Source organism: Acomys russatus, chromosome 32 (assembly GCF_903995435.1).
Source record: "Acomys russatus chromosome 32, mAcoRus1.1, whole genome shotgun sequence".
NCBI classification, from domain to species: domain Eukaryota; kingdom Metazoa; phylum Chordata; class Mammalia; order Rodentia; family Muridae; genus Acomys; species Acomys russatus.
The window spans coordinates 16,116,767-16,141,318 of record NC_067168.1 but is presented as its reverse complement, the minus strand read 5'-3'; the positions used below and the strand labels follow the sequence as shown (position 1 = coordinate 16,141,318).

Sequence of the window (24,552 nt, the reverse complement as noted above, 5' to 3'; positions counted from 1 at the left end):
GCTGATGTGGGTCATAAAAACAAGAATATTGATAAGATTATCCCTCTTTCATGCAGACGTTGTCTCTATTCCTTTGGCTGGATGAATTAGCCAAGCCATTCACTCTGTAGACTAGGCTGGCCTCGAACTCACAGAGATCCACTTGCCTCTGCCTCCAGACTGCTGGAATCAAAGGCATGTGCCACCACCATCCAGCTAGTACATACATCATTTTAATGTATGCTTCTTTTTCTTAGAAGATGAAGGCATTCATCACACAGACAGGTGCGCGCGCGCGCGCACACACACACACACACACACACACACACACACACTTATAGTTGTTAATATGGTCTGAAGAGGAATGACAGAGCTATCCTTAGGATGCTTTGGAACAACCATAGTTTGGAATCTGACTATAAAATTGGTGATCCTGGTATTGCTCTCTCCTATGACATGTCCATAGAACTTCAGCACGTGTTTATTTCACACACAAGTAAGTTCTGAGAGGTGGCTGTGACTCTAATTTCATTTAGTTCTCCAAGCTTTCTGTGAGGCAGGTCACGTTGTTAAGCAGGCTGTATAGCTGAAAAGACTGACCGCCATAGCAGGTGCACACACGCATGTGCTGGACTGCGGTAGGGAACTGAGGGGAACTAAGGCTGTGAGACTGACCTTATTATGTCCTCTCTTCCACCTAGAGAAGCCTGCCATGCGTTATTCTCTGAGGGACTGCAGGCTGGCTGACACAGGCCACTCACAAAATAACAGGCAAAGCCAAGTTTGTGCCTTTGTGTCCCAAGCTCTCTCAGGGTCTTTTTATTTACCTAAGAAAAGCTGAGGTGGCTTGCTATGCAGAACTTATCCCAGGCCCTGCCCTACCCTGCCACTTTCTAGAGCCATAAACAGCAAGACACAAGCACTACAAATGCCACCATTACACAGCAGCTTCCAGAGCCAACAGCGCAACTGTTCTTGCAGATGATCTAAGACATTGTAGAACAGCAGGGGGCGTAGGCACTGCTAATCTAATCCTCCTCCCACTCTCTTCCTCCTCTGGGCAAGGATAGATCCTACTTGCCTCCCCTCCCCACAGCTTCCTCTTCTGGGCAATGCTTGGAAAGCTGCAATTCCCCTAAATGTCCACAGCGTGGCAGCAAATATCCCATCCAAGAGCAGTTCCTTGGAAATTAGAAAGGCAAGCCTGATCCAAACGTCCTGTCAAATGCTTCATTAGCTCAGCATGCACTCGGCAGAACCAGCACCCCTCTGACAGGGAGCACCTACTCTCTAGTTCAGAACAGTCTTGATGTCCCTTTTCTGAGAACAAAAGATATGTCAAGGTTATATCAAGCGAACTTAGTCAGGAAAGGCAAGGCTGCTTCCTTTGTGGCTGAGGTCTGGCTAGCTAATCTCTGCCTCCACCGAGGCTGAGCCCTCTTGACTCCTCCACGCATTTCGTAACTCCAGAAAACCACTGGCAGGAGGAACAATCTAGGGCTTCTCATTTTCCATACCGTTCCACGCTATTCAGCCAAAGGCCTAAAACGTTTATAACTTTTGGAGTGCTCCAGGTCAGATCCAGGGCTTTGCGTGTGCTGCATAAACACTATCGCTGAGCTACACCTGCCCCTCCCCCGCCAAGTCCCTCAGCCAAAGGTTCTTACACTTCAGATATTGTCTCCACATGGAACCACACCTCTGCCTTTTAGCTATGTGTCTTATCATCATGGCATGAGATATTGTGTCCATAGACCGTGTTCCAACAACCAAGACAAGACTCAGTGTGAGTGGCCACAGTGTTCTGGCTGTGCGTGTGGACACGATAAGCCCTGAATTCCCCAGGACTTTGCAAGTATCCAAAGAGACCTCAGCAGGGTACTGTTCTCACGCAGGGAGTGTATGATTCCAACAAGGTCTGGAGAACTGTCAGACACATTTAGAGATTTTTTTTTTTTTTTTTTTTTTAAGATGAAGGTATAGTTTGAGCAGGACCCCTGGGCTCAGATCTGCCCATCATAATGTTCTTCTTGTAGGTTTCTAGGACCCTCTGGATCCTTCTATTTCCCTCAGAGGAAGGATAACAGGCTACCAAGAAGAGACTTGATACCCTATGAGCATATACAGGGGGAAGAGGTCCTCCTCAGTCACAGTCATAGGGGAGGGGAGTAAGGGGGAAAATGGGAGGGAGGGAGGAGTGGGAGGATGCAAGGGATGGGATAACAATTGAGATGTAATATGAATAAATTAATAAAATATATTAAAAAGATGAAGGTATAATTAGTTAGTTTAGGCTTAAGATTAATGGTTAAGTTTATAGAATCCAGCCAAGTTCTTTTTTGAGGGGTTGTTTTATAAATAAAAGTAGCACTGTAAAATATCTGGAAAAAGAAGGGCAAAACCATTGACTCTCCATCTTTACAATTCTGAAAATTTAAAGAAAATGTTTATGAGTAGCAGTGGGTAGGTATGGGGAGAAATTGGTGGCAGCATACATATTAGGAAGAAACCACTTTGTTTAGAAAATTTCCATACTAGTCAGTGTTCTCCAGAGAATCAGGACCATGTTCACACACATAGAGTGTGGGAGACATATTCTCAAAACATAAAACTGGGGTATTTCGGGGGACATGTATGTTTAAGCCCACTTCTGTTCATATTTAACCTCCCTCAATCCTATGACTTTTTATTTTTCATAGATGGGGTTTCTCTGTGTAGCCTTGGCTGTTCTGGACTCACTTTGTAGACCAGGCTGGCCTCGAAATCACAGAGATCCGCCTGTCTCTGCCTCCCCTAGTGCTGGGATTACAGGTGTGTGTTACCAAGCTCAGCTTCCTAGGACAACTTTTTGAGGAAGCTACGCTACTCTCATCACTTTTTATTTTAAGCTTGGGCTTACAGAGATGATGTAAATTGTCAGACAGTATTGACTGAATCAGGGAACAAACTGAAGCTGTAAGAGTATCGATCGATCCCTTTCCGTAATCCTAAGCCATATCCCAGTGAAAGAGAAATGAAAACCTGTGTGCAAAACCACCTAACAGCAGAGCTGAGGAGGCCCACACTTCCATCCTGTGAAGTTCTCGGTGCTCAGGGCACTAGGGCTTGGGAGTTCTCCTTATAACAACCATGCTTGGGGTTGGATCCCAACTACTGTTTATTTATTTACAGTCGTTGTCTGCGGAGCTTGGCTTTCAATAGACTCATTGCATCTCGGTAAGAGGCCTCATGAGGAGTAGCTGCCACTGACCACTACTGTGTACTTTCAAAATGATGTGGCTTTGCTCTAAAGGAAGTGGGTGCTGAAGCTGGGCCAGGGAGAGGCTATCTAAAAGGATGTGAGTGAGTGCTCATTGGAATGAAGAAAGTCCCTGTGCTGACCTAAGAAACACCCAGGGAGATCACTGCCGAGGCCACTGGTCAGACCTCTGCCCTTTGGTCTTCTAGGCCAGGCATAGAACTATCTCTCTCTCTCTCTCTCTCTCTCTCTCTTCTCTCTCTCTTCTTTTGTTTTTTGAGCCAGGGTTTCTCTGTGTAGCCTTGGCTGTCCTGGACTCACTTTGGAGACCAGGATGGCCTCAATCCGCCTGCCTCTGCCTCCCTAGTGCTGAGATTAAAGACATACGTCACCACGCCCAGCTAGAACCCTGTCTCTTAAAAGGTGGTGGTGAGGCATGCACACACCACACTGACTGAAGAACTGCCAGCAGTGGTCTCTGTCTCCTTTTGTTAGTCTAACACAGCTGGGTGCTTCTGTCCCTACCCAAGGTCAGGATCACATAGCAATTTCTAGTCTGGCTCCTATATACTTATTTTGTGAACCTCATTTGTTTTAGTCCTGTAGTCTTAACATAATTTCTGTTCCTTAAATATATGAAAAATGTGAATTTCATATTCAGTGAGTGTGGGCCTAAGTCTAGAATCAATCATACTGAAAATAGGTAAAATTTAAAAACCCTGACCAAATAAATCTTTTAAAAGAGGTGTACAAACTCCAGGATGGTGGTACATGTCTTTAGTGTGAGCGCTTGGGAGGCAGTGGTGGGTGCATCTCCATGAGTGTGAAGCCAGTCTTGTCTACACAGTCTTTAAAAAAAAAAAACTGCACTTTATTTTTTTATTTTTTGGTTTTTCAAGACAGCATTTCTCTGTGCAGCCATGGCAGCCCTGGAGCTCACTCTATAGACCAGGCTGACCTTGAACTCACCGAGATTTGCTTGCCTTTGCCTCCCAAGTGCTGGGATCAAAGGCACGCGCCACCATGCCCAGCTAAAAGCTATACTTATTAACATCCATTCGGCAATACTGCGCACCTGCCTCTCATGCGTCAGCTCCCCAGGGCAACAGAAGGAGAACGGAAAGGCAGCCAGACTGGTCAGGAGACCAGTTTTCCGTATCTTCTGAAGGCTGGCTTCAAAAGCATCACAGAGCTGGGTCCAAGAGTGGAGTTCTGAAGCCGCCTGCAAATGACCAAGTCTCGGCCTTGACTGAGAAGTGGAGTTGTTGAGGTGGAGTGGAGGCGACACTCATTCAGGGGAACAAGATGCTGGGAGCCTGGGGTATTGAATCTATTGTCCACACAGACACCCTTCCCCACAGGATGAAGGCAGGGGCCAGTGTGTAGAAGAAGATAGGAAATTGGGTGCAAACCACTTGGTGATATGGTAGGGTGCTGGGAAGCCATTGGTACAGTGATGAGAAGGGGGTAGGTTGTATGAATGAGCCCCACAGTTTACCGTAGTAGCTTGCAGAAACTCTTAAGTTGTTCGACCAAAAAAGAAAAAGGAAAAAAAAAAAAAAAGATTTCCTAAAATCTTGAAGAGTAAATAGTTAACCTCTGTGCATGGGGTTGTCTAAGGACCAGTATGTCACAACGGAAGGGGTCACATGTTCCCAGTGCTGAGCCCTTACTGAACTGCAGATAGAAACTGATGTCTGCACTCATCCAAGAGAGGAACCAAATGTTCAGTCCAACTATTGGCAGGCGGACAGGAAGTAGCAGCAGCGCCTTCGGAGTCTCGTCAAGAGTCACAGACAGGGCAGTCCTCTGGCATGCCTGCTGCACGCTCCAACTTGAACTCGCTTTCCTACTTTTTTTGTCGCAGACCACTTTGCGACTCTGGCATGTAACTCCCTCAGAGACAACGTTTGCCTCCGGGGCCTCATTCCTGTAGCCCTAATGCTTTGCAAGCCTGCCCAAGAAGGCCTTTTCTCGTTACTACGGTATCAGATCATGCCAGTGGTAGGAACACAGCCAGGGCTTCTCCAGTGGAGTGGGTGACATACGCATTGTCAGTCATGTTTCATTAAACTTAGAAGTTTCTAGAATGTGGGCTTCATTAAAAAGAAAGAAAGAAAAGAAACTAATTTAGTGGAGAGTAACACGCATAAAACATCTGGGTGCCAGGGTGCTCTTCAGGTGCTTTGGGAACGTTTTCCTTTGGATTTGTGTGTGTCTGTTGTGTGCTGTGACGTTTCTTACAATTTAAATTTCCAGCTGGGCATGGTGGCTGATGCCTGTACTCCCAGCTAACGTAGAAAGACTGCCATGAATTTGAGGCTAGCCTGGGCACAGAGTAAGTTCCACCTCAGCCCGGCCTACAGAGAGATCTGGCTTGAAAACACAAAAGGAGCTAAACTTCCACTGGCTGTATTCTTTCTTTCTTTCTTTCTTTCTTTCTTTCTTTCTTTCTTTCTTTCTTTCTTTCTTTCTTTTCTTCCTATATTTACAAAGCAATGTTTAACATACTATTGTTTTAGCCTGTTGGTGATTTTGTAGAATGGTTTGGTGAAAAAAAATCACTTAAGATTTTGTGTGTGTGTGTGTGTGTGTGTGTGTGTGTGTGTGAGAGAGAGAGAGAGAGAGAGAGAGAGAGAGAGAGAGAGAGAGAGAGAGAGAAAGAGAGAGAGAAAGAGACAGAGAGAGGGTGGGTGGAGGGAGGGAGAGAGAGAGAGAGGAAGAAAGAGACAGAGAGAGGGTGGGTGGGAGGGAGGGAGGGAGGGAGGGAGAGAGAGAGAGAGAGAGAGAGAGAGAGAGAGAGAGAAAGAGAAAGAGAGAGAGAGGAGACTATGCCATGGCACACATGAAGTCAGAGGACAACTTCTGGGATTCAGTTTCTCTCCTTCCACCATTATGTACATTTTGGGGATCAAATTCTGGTCTCCAGACTTGTACATCAAGTACCTTTATCTGATGAGTTATGTTGTCAGCCTGGAAAAAAAAATCTTTTTTTTAAGGCTTGGGGAAAAAACTTGTTTAAATATGTAAGTGGGCTTCATCTTCTCTGATGTCTTCTAATTGCTAAGTTTAGTCCTCAAAGGAGAGCCAAGATACATTTCACAAGAACAGGTTTAATCTCGGTAATCTATTACAAAATGTGCAGATCAGACTTTATAAGGCTGGAACAATGTATTCAGGAGATACAGATGAACAAGCCACAGCATATCCTTAGATCTCACATCCTCTGTGCAAGACTTTGCTGGATGGGGCAACAGCTAGAAGAACAAAAGTATAACGGCATCCCTGCCTAGCTTCTTGGGCTAGCAAAGTGCCCCAATCAATGGCCTATGGGTGCCCAAAATGATGCCAGGAGGCCGCATAGAGCAAGATGGTGTAAAGGTACATCAAAGTGATGCAGAGGGATGACCGCAGCATCTGAGTATGGGGCAACACTTCTTGATCTATTCATGCTTTACTCTGTGAATCCCAAGATTGTGTTTACTGGAAAAACCTGATTCTAGTTACGTGTGGTTCAGCCCTAACACTCAGCTTTAATCCAAGAGTTCTCAGCTTCAGTATTGTAAACAAGAGTAAATAAAGTTAACCCTAGGTCAAAGAGGCAGAGCAAGCAACTGGTTGACAGGAAGTGAACACGGGGAAAAAAAGCCATAGAGAGTAAGAGGAAGTCAGACAGATAGAGAGACACACAGGAAGTAGAAGGAAGGAAGATTCAGTTTTGAGGATTTTTTGAGATGGTGTGGGGAAGGAGGTGGCCTTTTCCTTTTGGGACATGGGCTGAGGAGGAAGGTCTTCTGGGTGCTTTCTCTGCCTCTCTGAGCTAGCAAGCTTTCACCCCAGCATCTGGCTCCAAGTCTTTATTGGTAAAATTGAACGATTGAAATTTTGTTTTAAAACAGCATGCACTGTTTAAAGTTTACACACACACACACACACACACACACACACACACACACACACACAAACACACAAACACACACACACAGCATTGCATGCCTGTGACATTAGTGCTTGGCCTCATACTACTTAGAAGGGGATCTTAAAGCCAAGGTTAGCCTAGTCAACACAAAATGTTCCTTGGCAGCCAGGACTACATGGTAAGGCTCTGTCTTGATAAAAACAAAACAAAAGCATGAGATCTCATCTCAAGGTAAAAATGACACAAAAGAACAATAAAAGAAATGGTAGAACAACCACAAGGGCAGGCTATTGTGGGTGCTTTGGGAAGTTTCAGTTCATACATATGAGAGTGCACACATGTTTGCACACGTACCTATTAGATCCCCCTGTAAAATGTCCTGCTTGCCATGGATCACAGCCAAACCCTAAAGGAGGAAGTGGAGGGAGAGCTGACTTGTTCCCACTGTGAGTTATAGACTTTTAATGCTGCCTTGGAGAAAAGCTACAAAGACCCCAGGAGTCTGAGCAGGTCACATCCACGGGGCTGGCATAGAATTGAAACAAGAGTAGTCAAGTATACGGGGGCCGACCTGAGTCTGTTGTGGCTTGGATGCCGCTCGTCCGCTTTGTGTTTGTGTGCTAGTAGCTTACGTGTCCTCACTGTGGTGACACTGAGGGACAGCGGAACCCTCAAAAAGTGTCTAATTGTGATGTGATGAGGTCACTGGGGCCATCACCCTCAGAAGAGATTAACATAGTTCTCTTGAGACCACAGTGAGTTCTACGAGAGGGGGTGGTTGTAAAAGCAGGCCGCCACACACACACACTTGACCTTATTGCACGCATTCTTCTTCCTTTTTGATTCTCTGCCATGTTGTGTTGTGATGAACAGCCAAGAGGGTGGTCATCGGAGGCCAAACTAGTGAAGTCAGCTGTTCCTGGACTCTTAATTTTCAAACCTGTGATAGACTCCTCACTAGGAAGCTGACATGCCCAGAGGGGCTCAGGTGACCTGCCTGCCCAAGGTCATTTAAGTGAGTTAAGAATGAGGGCTTTTGACCCAATGTCCTGTTTCTATTCTTTCTATAATTTGTATTGTATATCTTTTTTTTTTAAATTCCAAATATAACATGTATTCAGCATTTAAAATGCTAAAAAGTCCTATGAAGACAATAATAATATTGATAATGATGATAAAAACATTTCCAAGCCAGATATAGCGATTCATGCTTATGCAGAGGCAGGAGAATCACCAAGATTGGGGCTAAATGCAACTCTTTTAGAAAACCAAAGGCTGGGGACATAAATGCTTAAACTATGGAACGCCCTGGGTTCAGTCCAAGAACCACTGAAAACATTTTAAAATGCATCTTTTTTTTTTTTTTTTAAGAAAGTCTATTATAGGCTGACCTTTAGCTGGTGATCAGTAATGTTTTCATTTTATTATGTGTGCTATATATGCTTGTAGCATTGACTTTTAATCGTGAAATGAATGAATTCTTAGAATGTCTCCCAGTAAAATTATCTGCCCTTATAGAGCATATCACAGCTTATACGGTTTATACTCCATGCTAAACAGTAATAGTAACAGTTACAAAGGTAAAGAGAGAGGAAGCAGCCGGCCTGAACATGCTAGCTTGCAGAAGGCAATCGAAGCAATTACCTGTGTAAAGAAAGGTGTTGGAGTGTCCTCCCACCACGATGTCCACACCTCTCACTTTCTGAGCAATGAGTTTATCCATCTCAAAACCAGAGTGTCCCAGTGCGATGATCTTGTTCACATTTAGAGTTTTGAGTTTATCTACTTCAGGCTGCAATGCAGTGATTTCATCTTCAAAGACTAAATTTGTCCCTAAAGAAGAAAATTAATAAAACGGATATTAAAATAATTTCGCTGGATTTCTTATACACCGACATACTAAGCGTAACAATTTCTTATAAAACTCTTCTGTTACTAACAGCAAAGTGAAGGAATACATCTGGAATGAAAGCCCTACCAGTCAAGAAAAATTTAAATCAATGTCCTTGGTTGCATCTACTAATATTGTATCAGGTTAAGGTTGTAGATGACACACACACACACACACACATACACACACACACACACACACACACACAAACACACACACACACTTTAAACATTTGTTTTTGTTGCATATACATGCTGCTGCAGTACATGTGTGGAGATCAGAGGACAATTTTCGAGAGTTTGTTCTCTTTGTGCACCGCCTGTGTTCTGGGGATTGAACTTAGGATACCAGGCCAGGTGACAAGCTCCTTTATGTACTAAACCATCTCACGGGGTCATATATTTGCATAAACTCAGTCTCATACTATGAAGAGACTTCGGGCGTGTATGGTTTGTTTTCATCTCTTCTTATATTTTGGCCTTCACAATAAACATGCAAAAAGAATCCGAGCACGAAAGTATGGTGCCCACAGCTGCTACGAATCCCATCGCTTTGTCTGGAACCTTGGGATATTCTGTCTTCAAACCTAGAATGTCAACGAGTACTCTCTGAAAGCCGAGTTCAAACAATGGCTTTTACATGTGTTTACTTAGGTTTGCGTGTGCTACGACATGCATATGGATGCCAGATCTCTCCTTCTTCCATGTGGATCCCAGAGGTTGAACTCCATGCCTCAGGTGTGCGGTGGCAAGCGACTTCACGTACAGAGCCATCTTCCTGGCCCTTAAAAACCAATTTTAGCATGGTAGATGATAACTGTTCGCTTGCAGGCAGGCAGTGGCGGCATTAGAGTAGAGCTGAGTGCTGCATCTCATAGAGGCCTCAGCTAGCCCTTGCTGGCCCCGAGAAGAGGTACACACCTCATGGTGTTCACTCTACCCCTCAGTGCTAATAAATGGGTGCCTCAGACTCTGGCTCGCACAGCCTGCGTGTTCCTATGCTGAGACAGAAACAGGCCTCCCAGCCTGCAAGGCGACACTTAGCTAATTTTTAGGTCTTACGGCTTCAGTGGTCATGAAGCCACACCTAGCGCTCTGCAGCGAGGCAGTCCTCCAGTTGGTCTAGATGCTCCCTGTACTAATTTCTAAGAACCAGCTCCAAAACGAGGGCACCCCAAACCTCCCCCCTCGAAAAAAAAAAAGAAATCTCAAAAAGAGCTTTCGAAGTGTAAGTCTGCAAAGTGTGAAAGTCAAAAGTCTCTCCGAAGGCCCGCAGAGTACTAACGGAGCAGCCACCGCCCCCTGCCACGCTCTGGGTTACGCTTCCCGGAGGCAACTCTTGAATTCTGACTACATGCCAAGTCCACACAAGCAAATGTGGAAGATAAATCACAGTGTGACAGCTCTGGGGCAGTGGAGGCTCCCAGAAGGACAGCTGGGAAGTTAGCGGCTCCTAGGCAGTGTGTGGCTGGAGTAAGTAGCTCAAGGCGCCACTGAAAACGTCAAGAGTGCTGATGCTCTGCTATCGCTGTCTAGCACGGGAGCGTCAAGGGTGATTTGAATCTTGTCCATAACCCTGAAATGCTTGGGGCTCCCCGACCATCCCTCAGTGCTGAGTCCCTGTTTTAATTTCTTTTCCTGATGCTGTGATTAAAAAAAGACCCTGACAAAAACAACTGAGAGGAGAAAGGGCCTCACAAAAGGGCGGCAGGAGCTTGAGGCAGTTGGAAAGCATTGAGTGATGAGTGCCTGTGCTCAAGAAGATTTCTCCTTTCCTTTTTATGTAGCCTAGGACCCAACCCTAGGGAATGGTGCCATCTTTCTTTACAGTGGATCTCCCTACCTCTGGGGGCTTGTCTCCTAGGTGACGCCTGTGATGCTGACCGTTAATACTAGCCATCACAGCCCTCTTTTCTGTCAGCCTTCTCTGAGCATTTCTCTGAAATAGCAAGGCGCACTCTTCCGTCCCCTCCCATCTCATTCCTCTTCACCTCGTTCACTATCTTCTCACCCGGCTGTTATTTATTTATTCTCACTGACCATGTGAGCCCAGGGAGATATAGACGCCTTGGTTGGTGTTTCCAGTGCCTAGAACAGTGATTGCATGGGGGTGTGTTTTAGAATGCCAGGAGAATTGTGTGTACTCGGACACGGACGGACACACACATACACACATGGATTTCATTGCTAGCTAAAATAAATTAAATGTGCTAGGAATAGATGTTATATATGTGTGCGTGCTCTGACCACTAGAACGAGAAAACTGTGTTTTCTTGGGGGGGGGCCAGAGATCTATGGGAACTGCTTGTGCCAGGCTTCACTTACAGTTTTGAATACAAGGATTAAACAGAGACACTGTTTAGTCAACAAAGAAGTTCACTGCACAGAGAGGGTGATGCCCTTCAGAGGTAATTGAGGACAACACAGAATCTGCCACCTTGCTTTGCTAATCATTATCCTTCATATGCCATAGGCCATAAAAACGTGGCCAAGTTCTGCTTTACCGCATCTAGTCCCAAGCCACAGGTGCCAGGAAAGTAGACAATACCTGGATTTGAGAGGAACGGGGTTTCCTGTGAAGTGTATCCAACAATGCCCACATTCTCACCACCAACAGAAATAACTTTATATGGCAAATAAAGTCCGGATATTTGAGATGCTAGTGGACCCCGTGCCTTAATGTTTGCACTCAGAATTGGGAATTTGACCTTTCTGAGGAGGGGATCAATCAGTCCTTCCACACCGTTATCAAATTCATGGTTTCCCAGTGCCTAAGGAAAATGGAAAAGAAAAAAAAAAAAGGATTAAGTACCCTAAATTTTCCAATAAAAGCACATTTTTAGGTCTATCATGTTAGCTCAGTGACTCCCAAAATGGGCTAGGCTCTGAGACTTCATCACGTGTCCTGGTGTTCTCCTTACCTCCAGAGGGGGCCATGGGCTGGGCCCAGGGGCAGTCATCATGGGTAGGTACAACATTGTTGCCCTGGGTCCCTCGTCTAGTGAAGCTACGTTGATTTTTGTTTGTTTGTTTGTTTGTTTGTTTGTAGACAGGGGTTCTTTGTGTAGCCTTGGCTGTCCTGGACTCGATTTGTAGACCAGGCTGGCCTTGAACTCACATCAATCTGCCTGCCTCTGCCTCCCGAGTGCTGGGATTAAAGGCATGAGCGACCACCGCCTGGCCGTGAAGCGACATTGAATGTGACCGTTTGCAACACACCTCCAGCATACACTGTCCAGACAGCTAGACAGACAGCTCCACAGAGGAGATCTACCAGGCCCTACCCAGCTCGTTCCCATTGTTTCCTGGAGCTAGCCCACACGTCAGACTTAACCGTTCATCCCACCATCATTCTAGTAGAATGCTGACACCCCCAGAACTGTTTCCTCATCGTCTCACTTGAGTCATTACACAAGTTCTCACAACTTCTCTTCTCAAGGAGCTCCTTGATTCATCTGGAGGAAATCAGGACTACACAGAGAAGTCTCTGTCACAGTGGGTGTTGGCTTCCTGCTCTAGTTCGCCCCAGGTCACCTTGTACTCTGTGCAGGATAGAAAGCATATGGAAACATTCCAAGTAAGGAGAGAGGAGAGAGAGGAGAGAGAGAGAGAGAGAGAGAGAGAGAGAGAGAGAGAGAGAGAGAGAGAGAGAGAGAAGCCCCTTGCTTTGGAGCCTGATGGAAGCCTCCTGCCAGCTAAGAATCAAGAATTTCAGCACAGTCAATGACATTGGCCATGAAGGTTACTGACAGAGCAACAATATTCCTTTTAGACAGAAAAAAAAATTGCTCTCAAATGGGAATGTTAAAATAGCAATGAATCATGCTTAGGGCTTGCTCTTACCCTTCCCTAGGTATTTCCTGGAAGTCTCACAAACAAGACTCAATCTTTGTTCACAGTAAAGACAGCTTAATGTTTACTATAGCCCCTGCGGTCTAGAATTTTACTGTGTCAGCTGTAATTCTAGCCAATGCACAAAAGAACCACCCTATGATCTCATTCACACACACAAAAAGAAAAGTTTTCTTAGATACCTTTGGAGCTGCAACTTCAGAGGCCACCAAAAACAGTATGTGTGGCTGTTGTAATGACCAGGACATCTCTAGCTTGGGCGGCCCACACCCAAGGATGCATAAGCCTTCACCTCTCTGTGGAGCTTTCTTCCTCACTACTAATCTGCTAGGGGCATGCTTTACACTGACTTGGCCTGAAAATCTTCTCTTCCTCAGAGTAGAAGTCTCTAAAAGGAGCCTCTCAGGCAGCCGCAGGCATCAGCCGCTCTCGGCCTCATTTCTAGTAGCGCGTGATTGAGGAAGAACTTTTGGGGAGGGACCATGAGACCCTCAGCAGGTTCTGGATTCACTCTGTGCATGGGGCTTCGGTGGAGCAGGGATGGTGCCAAGCACCATCGGTATGATAAGCCCATCCCTGGAGTCACAGAGCCTTTCTTCAGAAAGCCCTCTACTCTTACCTCGCTTGGCCTGTGCGATGCACACACCCCACTTCCAACACTGCACTTGCACATATCATCCTCCAAACACTGCACTTAGCGACTTGTTAGCAACCTAGGACCCGGCCTCACCGAGCTGCATGTACGCCTCTCTCCAGACAATGGAGGTAGGTTCCTTCTCCCCGTAACAACCATCAAACAGAGAGAACTTATATTTAGTCATACTCCAGTTATATCTACGTGTGAGAGTAGGGAGGAGATCTGGCCTGAGCTAGTTTGGGATATATGCGGAATAAGGCAAACTGTCCTGTAAGTGAACTTTTGAAAAAACCTTTCCTTGCTATTTTGATATCCTTGTGTACCTCTATTACAATGTTTTTTAATAAGACCAAAACCTGGAAAACCTAGTCTGGACATGACCGTCAGTCATGTGACACCAGTACACTCCAGGGCTATCTTGTGGGCTCATTTGTTGTCTGTTCCCTGGTTAGACCGAACGCTCCTAAGCCACATTGCCATATTTGTCCTGCTCAGCATGGTGTTTCCTCACCTGGCGCACTAGCAATCACTGAGCACCTGTCACTCAAAGGACTGTGTAAGCATCCTTAAAGAAACATGAAGGTCTTTTACAGTCCTTCTCTGTCTCCCCTGGTAAGTTCATAATTTCTGAACTTGCATTTTCTCCGCCTCTGATGTTCTACCGAGTCACCGCCTCCTTGTATCTAGTTAATTTCTCTAAAAGCTGATCTAGTCCTAAAGGCTTTGTCTAGGACAATTATATTTCTTTCTATGGTGAAATAAACACCCTTTGTTAGAAAATAATCTTAAGTACAGAGTTTTGTTTCTAGTGAATGTTTCTACAGTTTAAAAAAAACTTATGGTTGATTGGTTTGGGGTCTTTTGAGACAGAGTTCCACTGTGGCTCAGGTTGGCCTCGAACTCACAGAGATGTGCCTGCCTCTGCCTCCTGAGTGCCAGGATTAGAGGGGTGTGCCACCATGCCAGGTTAGGATTTAGTTCTTACAGTTGACAGTGAATCCCGGAGCCAAGTCGGGGCAGAAACTCAAGATGGAAATCTGGTGCAGAGGCCATGGAGAAGCTCTGCTTACTGGCTTGCTTTTCTTATTCAACCCAGGCCCTCCTGCCCAGGGGCGACTCTGCTCACAGCAGGCTGAGCTCTCTCATATCAATTGTCAGTCAAGAAAACGCCCACGTATGTGCTCACAGTCCAGGTTAATTCCTCAATTGATGTCCCCTCTTCCTAGGTGACTCTAGTGTGTGCCAAATGGGCAAATACTAAACAGCGTGACTATTTCCATAGTTTTGTTTATTTATTTATTTGTTTACTTTTGTAACAGGGTCTTAATATACACCTAGCTGGCTTAGAGGTCTCTAAGGAGACCAGGCTAGCCCTGAACACAGTGATCCATCTGTTTTGCCTCCTCAGTATTAGGAGTAAAGGTGTGTGCCACCACACCCAGCTTTAGAGGCTTGGTTTTTTTAAAAATTATTTTGACTTTATCCTATTACACAATGTTTAGTCAAAAGAATGGAATTTGAGCTGTACCATTGACCCTGGTTGGGAGCGTGACATCCCAGACTGCCAAAAAGGTTACAGGATCATAGAGATTTTCTATTGTCCCTTCTTTTAAATCAATCAGTATGAGCCTGCCAATCACACAGATAGAAAAAGGTGCCTCAAAAAGTCGTTAAGAAACATGATGTACCTGGAGACATGTTGGTGAGGATGTGTGTGGGTGGGACGCAGTGATGTGGTGCGTGCATGGGACTATGGGGATGTGTACCTGTGTACATGCCTGGGGAGGCCAGAGCAGGGCAAGGCCAGGCGCCTTCCTCTATGGCTGTCCAGCTTATTGGTGTGAGAGATGGTATCTCAGTGGGCCAGAAGCTCATCATTTTGGGTAGGCTGGCTGCTCACTGGGCTCTCAGTATCTACCTATTTCTGGCCCCAGGAGTGAGGAACCATGCCTGGCCAGTCCTCATGCTTGTGGTGCAAGGGTTCCTGTCAATGGTTTCCCCACTAAGCCACCTCCCTAGTTTCCCTTCCCCCTCTTGGCATCACCCTTATTTGGACATCAGTGACAATCTTAAACTATCTCTGGAGATAATACCCCGCCTCCTCCTTCCTGTCACCTTCAGTGCTTTGTGCAGCTGCCTGGCTGGCTTTCACTGCTGAGCTCATCTCCTTTCTTAAACTTTAACTCAGAAGGCATGATTCTTTGCCTCTTATCTACCTCTCACCTTACAGTGGCCACTGAGATCCCCAGCTTACCTGCTATGTTGTTGTTTTTTTTTTTTTCTCTCTCAAATGTTTCTGTTGAGGCCTGCTTTAACTTCTTGCATAACTATAGCCCCTCGGTTAAGACCTACTTTAGTTTTTAGCATAACTGTAGCTCCTCTGTTGACACCCCCTTTTGTCTTTAGTATAACTGAAGCCATGTTGTTTTTAATCTCCATTTTGATCATAAAATGAAATTGAGTTCAAATTCTCACGCTCTGCCCGCCTGACATAAGAATAGCCTTTTACTTACACTTCAATACATCTTAAATGTTCTGCTTGAATTAATGATAAGGGCATGTTCTACTTAAACAAAACCACAATACCCTGATATTTTCCCTTCTCCCTGAATGGTGGAGAACTGTCCCCAAGTTCCTATCCTAGCTAATCAGCTTTAAAGGTCAGCTGAAATGCTTTATCTAGCTACCTAGGCACAATGTACCTGGAATAATTGATTCTCCCTGCTTGGTTATGGTATTTTTCCTTTAAAAACTTACTCTGAAGCTGGGCATGGTGGCTCATGCCTTTAATTCCAGCACTTGGGAGGCAGAGGCAGGAGGATTGCTGTGAGTTCAAAGACAGCCTGGTCTACAAAGTGAGTTTAGGACAGGCAAGGCTAACACAGAGAGACCCTGTCTCAAAAAACAAAACAAAACCAAAAACAAACAAACAAACCAAAACCAAAACCAAACTAACAAACAAAAAACGTTACTCTGAAAATGGCTCAGGGTCACACACTTGGTTCTTGAATCCAGACCATGTCCCTGACTGGTCAGACTTTGCTAAGCAGTCAATAAACTTCCATCTACCTGAGTCTGGTGTCCAAGTGGTCAGAGTGTGGCTATTCCTGAACCCCAATGGTTTTGTTCTGTTCTAAAATTCATTTATCAAACTGGGAAATGGCAGCACACGCCTTTAATCCCAGCACTCAGGAGGCAGAGGCAGCCAAGGCTACACAGGGAAACCCTGTCTCAAAAACCAAAATCAATCACCCATCAAATTCATTTATCTAAGATCACGTGGAGGAGACCTCATGTTTTCTGGTAACACTCCCCATAGTCTCTGCTGGTCCTAAGTGCTCCATTTCCTTTTTTTGTTGTTGCTTTGTTTGTTTGTTTTTTGTTTTCTGAGACAGGGTTTCTCTGTGTAGCCTTGGCTGTCCTGGACTCACTTTGTAGACCAAGCTGGCCTCGAACTCACAGCGATCTGCCTGCCTCTGCCTCCTGAGTGCTGGGATTAAAGGCGCGCGCCACCGCGCCCGGCAGTGCTCCGTTTCCTAATGTCACTGCTGTTGTCTCACGGCAGTCCTTGTCCTTCTCTCTGGACTAGACAGTAGCTTTCTAACCAGGCTTTCAGCAATTGCCACTCACTTCCCCAGAACGAACTTTCTGAACTGCAGCTTAGATGGTGCCCCTCTCTACTTGAAGCCCAGACAAAGGCATGAACCACCTTCAGGATGGCACCCATAGCCTTGGCAAGTCCCACAAAGCTCTTCTTGGTGTGTACTGCTTTCATCTCTTTCAATCTCACTTCTGGCATTGCTCCCCCACCCCTTGTGCTCTGTGCAAGGATGCATGGTTGCCTCTGCCGCTTATGACCTGGGATGTGGAAATCATAGCATCCTCTGAAAGAACAATGAGTGAATCATAGGAGTTATCTCAAGCACGGCAGCGTTTGTTACGCACTCGATGCATAACACAATGAGGGGGAAAAAACGTGGCTGTTTGCTGTGCTGCTGCTATTACTATGCTTATTTTACAGATGAAAAAAAAAAAGTGAGATGCGGTCAAGTGAAAGGCCTTGTAGGTCATACAATCTGTTGCTTTGCCTCTGGTGACAGATGAATGACAACAGGTACACACACAGATCCAGAAGGACCTCGCTGCTCCCTGTTGTGCCTTTACCACTTTATATACCCAGTGTTCAGAGAATCCCAGTCTGAGGGAGATGCCCATGTCCCAGCAGGCCTCTCCCCCGCCCTCTGGGTAGTCAGTCTCTTTGATGAGAGATGCTTGGATACACTGCTGGGGGAGTCCATAAACAGCAGAATCACTCACAAGTACCTGTTTTTTGTTTTGTTTATTGTTTTCTCTTCTTACAGTTAACTTTTCCTACAAATGCACACGTAGAAAATTCCCTTTGCAAGTCTTTTGCATTGCGTTTTCCCCACTTGGGATTTCTCCTGCTTCATTATTCCTCTCGCAGTTAGGAGAGCTTCATAATTTATCAGGTTTCTGGGAGTATCGTGCCTCTCTCTGATTTCCCTGCGCTGCTGGCTTACAGCAGCAGGTTGCTACAGGAGTGTGCTAAGTGAACGGGCCTTATGCATCCTTCATTATCACTTGTGTTCCCAGCATGCCCTGGGGAAGAGCAGCCCAAGAGGCGAACATGGAGCAATAAATGATGGAGCAACATAAAGGAGGAGACAGGCGCCACTCAGAGTGCGTGGGGGAAATGTTTCAAGTTCCTTCACAAACCACGATCCCTCACTGGTGGAGAGTGTCATGGCATTGTCCTATGGCTTAAACACACCCTGCCACGAGTTCTGAACCATCCTTAGACTGTTTAAATTACATCACATAACACAACTGCTATATAAGAGTTGTCAGACTCTACTGCTTAGGGAATATTAATAAGAAGGTTATCTGTGCATATGGATACAGTTCTGCTGTTGGTGGGATTCATGAACTTGATACTGCCCTTTCCAGTCCTTTCTGGAAGTTCTCATTTACAAACTGCAGCCCGATCTACACTGAAGGGCCCGTGGACTGTGTGACCTTGGCTGGCTAGAACACTGTGATTATGGGGTGATGGAATGTTGTGGACCAAGAGCCAAGGCCATCATGGGCTATCTTAGTTTCTTTTAATAGCTGCTGACTACCAGCCTCTATATCTGACCCCACATCCTCTTGATAAAAACTCCTGGAATTTACCATCTTGCTAAATTTGACAATTCCAGTCTTAATAATGTGATTTTTTTTTTCTTCCTTTGAGACAGGGTCTCTTGTGTCACAGGCTGACTTTGAAGTTGCTATGTATGTCTTTCCACCTCTGATTCTGCCTCTATCTCCAAAGAGTAGGATTACAGGTTATGCACAGTTTGTGTGGCTCTGGGGATCTAAGTCTCAGGGCTTCCTTTACTTAGAGAAATACTCTACTAACTGAGTTATATCTCCAGTTCCAACATATATTCTTAATCCTGTAGAAAAGGTTTTTCCCAATCTGATATAGCTACCCACCTAAGGACCACAGTCCATATACTTTGTAAACACACTGATTTATGACTTTAATTTGTTCCATGACTATAAAATGTCACGTAACCTCTTCCTCATGGAACATGTCACTCAGGGTAAATTGAGTCTGTGTTCCCAAGGACTTGGTCACACATATTTGCTCAGAATAAAACTATTTTCTCATTTTCTTTAAAGCAGAGCAGTTGTTTCACACCAACATAGCAAGAATTCACATTAACACAGTGACATTGCTGCTGGCTGCTTAACCGTCATCCTAGGCAAGGACTTGCCATGATTCTGAGCCACACTCCTTTTGTAGCTTTGTAGACAGCTAAATTCCAGGACTTATATCTAGTGGTCAAAAGGATGCGAGGCCAAATATAGAGGTTGATAGTAAGTGGCTATTATGAGAGACTAAAGATAACCCAAGATGACATCGGCTCTTGGTCCACAACATTCCATCACCTCATAACCACAAAGTTCTCATCAGCCAAGGTCAAACAGTCCAGACTTCTGTACATACTGGGTTTTGCTTATTTGTTCCTCCTGTTCATTAATTTATCTGAGCCCCACGACAGCCTTGTATATTTGCCAAATGCACTTTTCTCTATCTTAAGAGAGATGAGCTTAGCAAAAGTAAGCTCTATTCTTCCAACATTAAAATCACAGGCTTGTGAGGTCGGCAACTGGTCCAGTCCTGGCTTCTCCCCTCTCCCACTTTCTTTTGAGGAAAACGCCCAAAAAGAAAAGAACTGATGGTCTTTAAGGGAGATGTGTTGTGCATTCTCTATCTAGCCTGGTGCAGTAGTTTGAACAGGAATGGGCTCCAGGGGCTGATACATTTGGATTCTTGGTCATTAGGGAGTGGCACAACTTGAGAGAGATTGGGAGGTGAGACCTTGTTGGAGAGGGTATAGCCTTGTTAGAGGAAGTGTGTCACTGAGGAGGGGTGGTTTTTGAGGGTTCAAGAACTAAGCCAGGACCAGTGGCTCTCTCTTCTTCCTGAAGCCTGTGATTCCAGGTATAGAACTCTTAGCTCCATCTCCATGTCTGACTATAATTCCACTATGCTCCCTAAATGATAGTGGATTAAATCTCTGAAACTGTAAGCCCCCAACTAAATGTGTTCCTTTATAAGAGTTGCCATGGGCTGGGTGTGGTGGCACATACCTTTAATCCCAGCACTCGGGAGGCAGAGGCAGGCGGATCACTGTGAGTTCGAGGCCAACCTGGTCTACAAAGCTAGTCTAGGACAGCCAAGGCTACACAGAGAAACCCTGTCTCGAAAAACAAAAACAACAACAACAAAAAAGAGTTGCCATGGTCACAGTATCTCTTCTCAGCAATAGTACACTGACTGGGACACCTGGGATGTTTAACATCAACACCTGAAACTCTGCTTGCGCTTAAAGTCACAAACAAATGAAAATGTTGGGGACGGAGGAGGAGGCAGTTCCTCTGTGATTCAGGATTCCAAGAACACTGAGTGGACTTGGAAGAATACTGTAATGTAGGCAGGCAGTATTTACACAGGCTGTGGGTGGCTTACAGAAGCCCTTTGGCATTGGAAAAAGCTCTGTTGACTGTAGGTAAGGCTCAGAAAGTCATAGGAGTTAACAACAGAGGAATGAAGCTATTTTAAGGCTTCTGATGCCAACCTTCCTGTTTGGGTTATTAATAATACCCTGTAATTAGGGGAGATGAAAAACTTGTCTTTAAAGTTTGGCTCGGAATTCACAAGCGTTCTGTTACAGGCCATGACGACTTTCCCTCTAAGGAAAAGCAATGTTCATATGCTGAAAAAACTATAGATAATTAGGAAGTTATCACATCTGTATTCAGTTATTTATTTCCAATATGGTGAAAGAATCCCAAACAGTAACTTACAAATTTTTGGATACTGATGAAAAGGAAGGCAGCTCAAACTCACTCAAGTTGATGGATAAACAAATACCAGGTAACATAATGTGCCAACACCCCTCTGCTCGTCTGTCTGACAAATTTAGAACAAGCTTCTGAATCTCCCTTCACCAAGCAATAAAGCGAACCATTGTCAACTAACCAGGGATGCAGTTTTTTTCATCCCTTCACCAAGATAGTAATTATAAGCATGGAATCTATTTATGAGTAACAAAATGTACTTTTAGCCAGCAACAAATGCCAGGGGCACAATTTTAAATAAGGGCAGAATCCTTCCGACTTTTCTCTCAGAACCACATTTGGTAGCAAGCCTCAGCTGCTGCTGCTGCCCACACTGGCCCTGAAGCAACATGCCAGCAGCTACTGGAGGAGAGACGTGCACTGTTTCCCTCATATACAAATGCTCTAGTCAGTGCTGGATAAAGGGAAGAGTGGAGGAGATCATGATAGTGCTCCCAGGGAGCATGGCCTGAGTGCCACTCTGCTCTGCAGTCTGAGGAAGGAGACACAGAAGTCAGTGGCCACTTGACTGTCCACTAATGGACTCTCAGTGCTGTGAAATGGGTTAGCAAAGTCTTATATATTTTTAATTCCCGCCCCCAAGTTGTAGCTGATGGGTCAAAGCAATCTGTCTCCTACTTATTCAATCTGTCTCTCTGTACACTGATCTGTCCTCAGTCTATGAAATGTGTCCAATAGAGAGGAAGAGCTTACAGAGCATCCACTGGGGAAAGAGGAATCAAACAGCTGGTGGGGAAGAGGAAGAAGAAAGAGAATTAATAAATTAACACCAAGGCTGGGCATGGTGGTGCATTCCTTTGAGCCCAACACTTGAGAGGCAGAACCAGGTAGGTCTTTATGAGCCCGAGGCCAGTCTGGTCCACATAGCAAGTTCCAGGTCAGCTAATACTACATAGGAAGCCCGTGTCTCACAACAAACAAACAAACTCAAAGACTGCAGTTATTGGTTCATTTGCCCAGGCTGGGATCTCATCTGGGAGAAACAGTCTCAGGCCCCAGCTACCAAGCAGAGTTCTGCTTTGAAAGCCTTTGGGGAATGAGCATCACAGCCACAAAATTGGACACAGAGCAGCAAAAACAAGGGCAACCACATGATCCCCAAACCTTAAAACAAAACAAAAACCAACAACAACAACAAAAAACCTTTCCTAGTCACTACATAGTTAGAAAGTCCCAAGGTGGTTTGATCTGTTCCCAGGAGCTTTGTTGGCCACTGGTCACTTTGCCTTGACTGCTGGATGGAGATTTTGTTTTCTCTTCCTTTTTGGATGGTCTCATGTAGCATAGGTTGGCCTTCTACATGCTACGTAGCCAAGGATGAACCAGAACTCCTGATCCTCCTGCCTCTACCTCCCAAGTGCTGGATTACATGTGTGAGCATGCTTGGTTTTTTGCCCTGCTGGGGATGATCCTCAGGGCTTCCTGCAAGCTAGGGACATGCTCTGTTGAGCCCCATCCCTAGCCCCATTGGTGGGATTTTTATTCCAGCTCTACCAGATAACCATTCAAATAGTTGCTTCTCCCGGTTAGTCCTGCTCAGCAAAGCAGATTACAGGCAGGAGACCAAGAAGTGAAGAGGTGGCTTGTCCCTTCCCCCACCTTGAATTATTTCAGGAGACACTACGGAGTCTGCTGGAGAGCTTTGGCAGTCACTACTCCCTCCCCTCCCCTCCTCTTTTCCTCTGCTCCCAATTATTCATTGGCCGAGGATACCCCGGCTAGGTCACCCACCAGCAGAACATTGGCCCCCATGAAAGAATCCCTCCAGAGGACACACATGGCCCCAGGTGTGGGAAACACCCAGAAGCAGAGTGACCCTAGACAATTCTATCAGGTCTATGTTTGACCCCGGTGCCCCAGAGCGATGCTGCTTCCATAGCTGCTCCGCCTCTCCAAGGGTTCTACTTCCACCCTGGCCCCGTACAGCCCACTCTAGGGTCTTCCGACTAGTCCTTCAGCCACAGGCTCATGGCTTCATCCATGCCCTGCAGGCCACCAGAGTGAGCTGTGCCCCAAGTATCCCACCTACCTCTTGCCTCTGAGTTGAATTCACCCCAGACTTCCTACCGTTCAAGGAAATAAACATTCTTAACTCCTTGGATACCATGCAGGCCCTCCTGGTGATGTCCTTAGGTGCATGATTCATTCTGTTAAATTTCCAGGTGCCCTCATTTCTAGGGACACTAAATCCCCAAGATGCTCTGAGATGCTTAGGATACACCAGCAATGGGCCCATCGCAGTCATCTCTCTTCTAGTGTGTCTACCAGACTTCACACTCATCTCTCATGGCACTTGTTCGCATTGTGGCTGTGTCCTCACACATTAGCTGCCGGTGTGCCCTCTGGGATACCAGGTGAGTCATGTCAGTGTTCACCAAATGAGGAATACTGACATTCACTCTATCTTCTCCTTTTAAATGGGCTCCATTTTACTCTGTTATGGTGTGTGAGCCGTTAAAACTTTCCAGAAGGCAGGATATGAGACGAATGTTGTAAATAGTAGGTACATAATGCCTTAGTTTTACAGTGAGAGAAGCCAGGTTGCTAGGCAACTGGTGAGAAATCTAGCCCACTGCTTTTCTACCTCCCAGGTCCTCTCCAGACAATTGCTAGGTTCCTGTGTTTTCATTTCTTATGTGTTAATTTGCAAGTTATCTCCACGTGTTTGTTAATATCTTTGTGTCATTTGTCTGGTGAATGGAACATACTTCAATAAAAATGTAAAGCCGGGCATGGTGAAACATATTTGTAATCCTAGCACCTGGAGCTTGAGGTCATGCTGGGCTATGCAGCTCCGCCTTATCTCAAACAACAAAGTGTTGATTGTTCTCTGTGTGTCTGGGGTGCAAGCATGTAAACACTATTTGGATTTCATAATGGGAATTTGGAAGAAGATGGAAGCTTGTTAAAAGTCAATTAAAAAAAAAAAGTTTAGAATTTAAGGTAACTGGCCTATCAAAGGTCGCTTTTATATGAATTGGATAACGAGCATCTCTTAGCCTTGGTTTTGTTTGTAGACAAATACGAAAGTGTCAATAAATTTAAAGTATGGGACTTTAAGAAGGAAAGGAGAAATAAAAAAAACGAAGAGTATGATACATGAAGTTTCATACTTTCATGTTACACTCTAGGCCTGTTCACAACTAGGCCATTTTCTCTTGATAGTGCTATGAGATAGGTGTTTTATTTACTTTTTATAGATGAGGAAACTGAGGCTCTGATTCCTACAACTAGCAAGTGGAAGAGCGGAGCCTGAGAATTGGGAGTGAGGCTTAAGAAGCCACACGGGGCCTTTACTATGTCCAAACTGCTGCCAATCTGCATGAATGGAAGAGGTAAGCATCAATTAGCTTCTTGCTAGTTTCTTTTTTACAGGGCTCTGGAATGCCAAGTAACAGCATCGTAATCCTTGTCCTGAAGGGCAGACTGAAAGCAAGCACAGATCCTGCATGTCTATCTATCCACCTCCTTATCCACCCATCCATCCATCCATCATCCATCCAAGGATCATCTACCCATCTACCTATTTGTCCATTCATCCAACCACCATCCATCTGTCCGTACATCCAATACTGCATCATCGATCCATCTATCTGCCTTTCC

General features: G+C 45.3%; 1 protein-coding gene across 1 annotated transcript in view; it reads right to left on the bottom strand.

Annotated features, from left to right (window-relative positions):
• The window catches only part of Nt5e (5'-nucleotidase ecto), a 43,991-nt gene that overhangs the window by 8,337 nt on the left and 11,102 nt on the right, over positions 1–24,552 (bottom strand). The window contains exons 2-3 of the mRNA XM_051140051.1: positions 11,575–11,797; positions 8,781–8,969 (exon numbers count right to left, since the gene is read on the bottom strand). Of these exons, the coding sequence (XP_050996008.1) occupies positions 8,781–8,969; positions 11,575–11,797 (412 nt within the window). The remainder of the gene's footprint in view (positions 1–8,780; positions 8,970–11,574; positions 11,798–24,552) is intronic.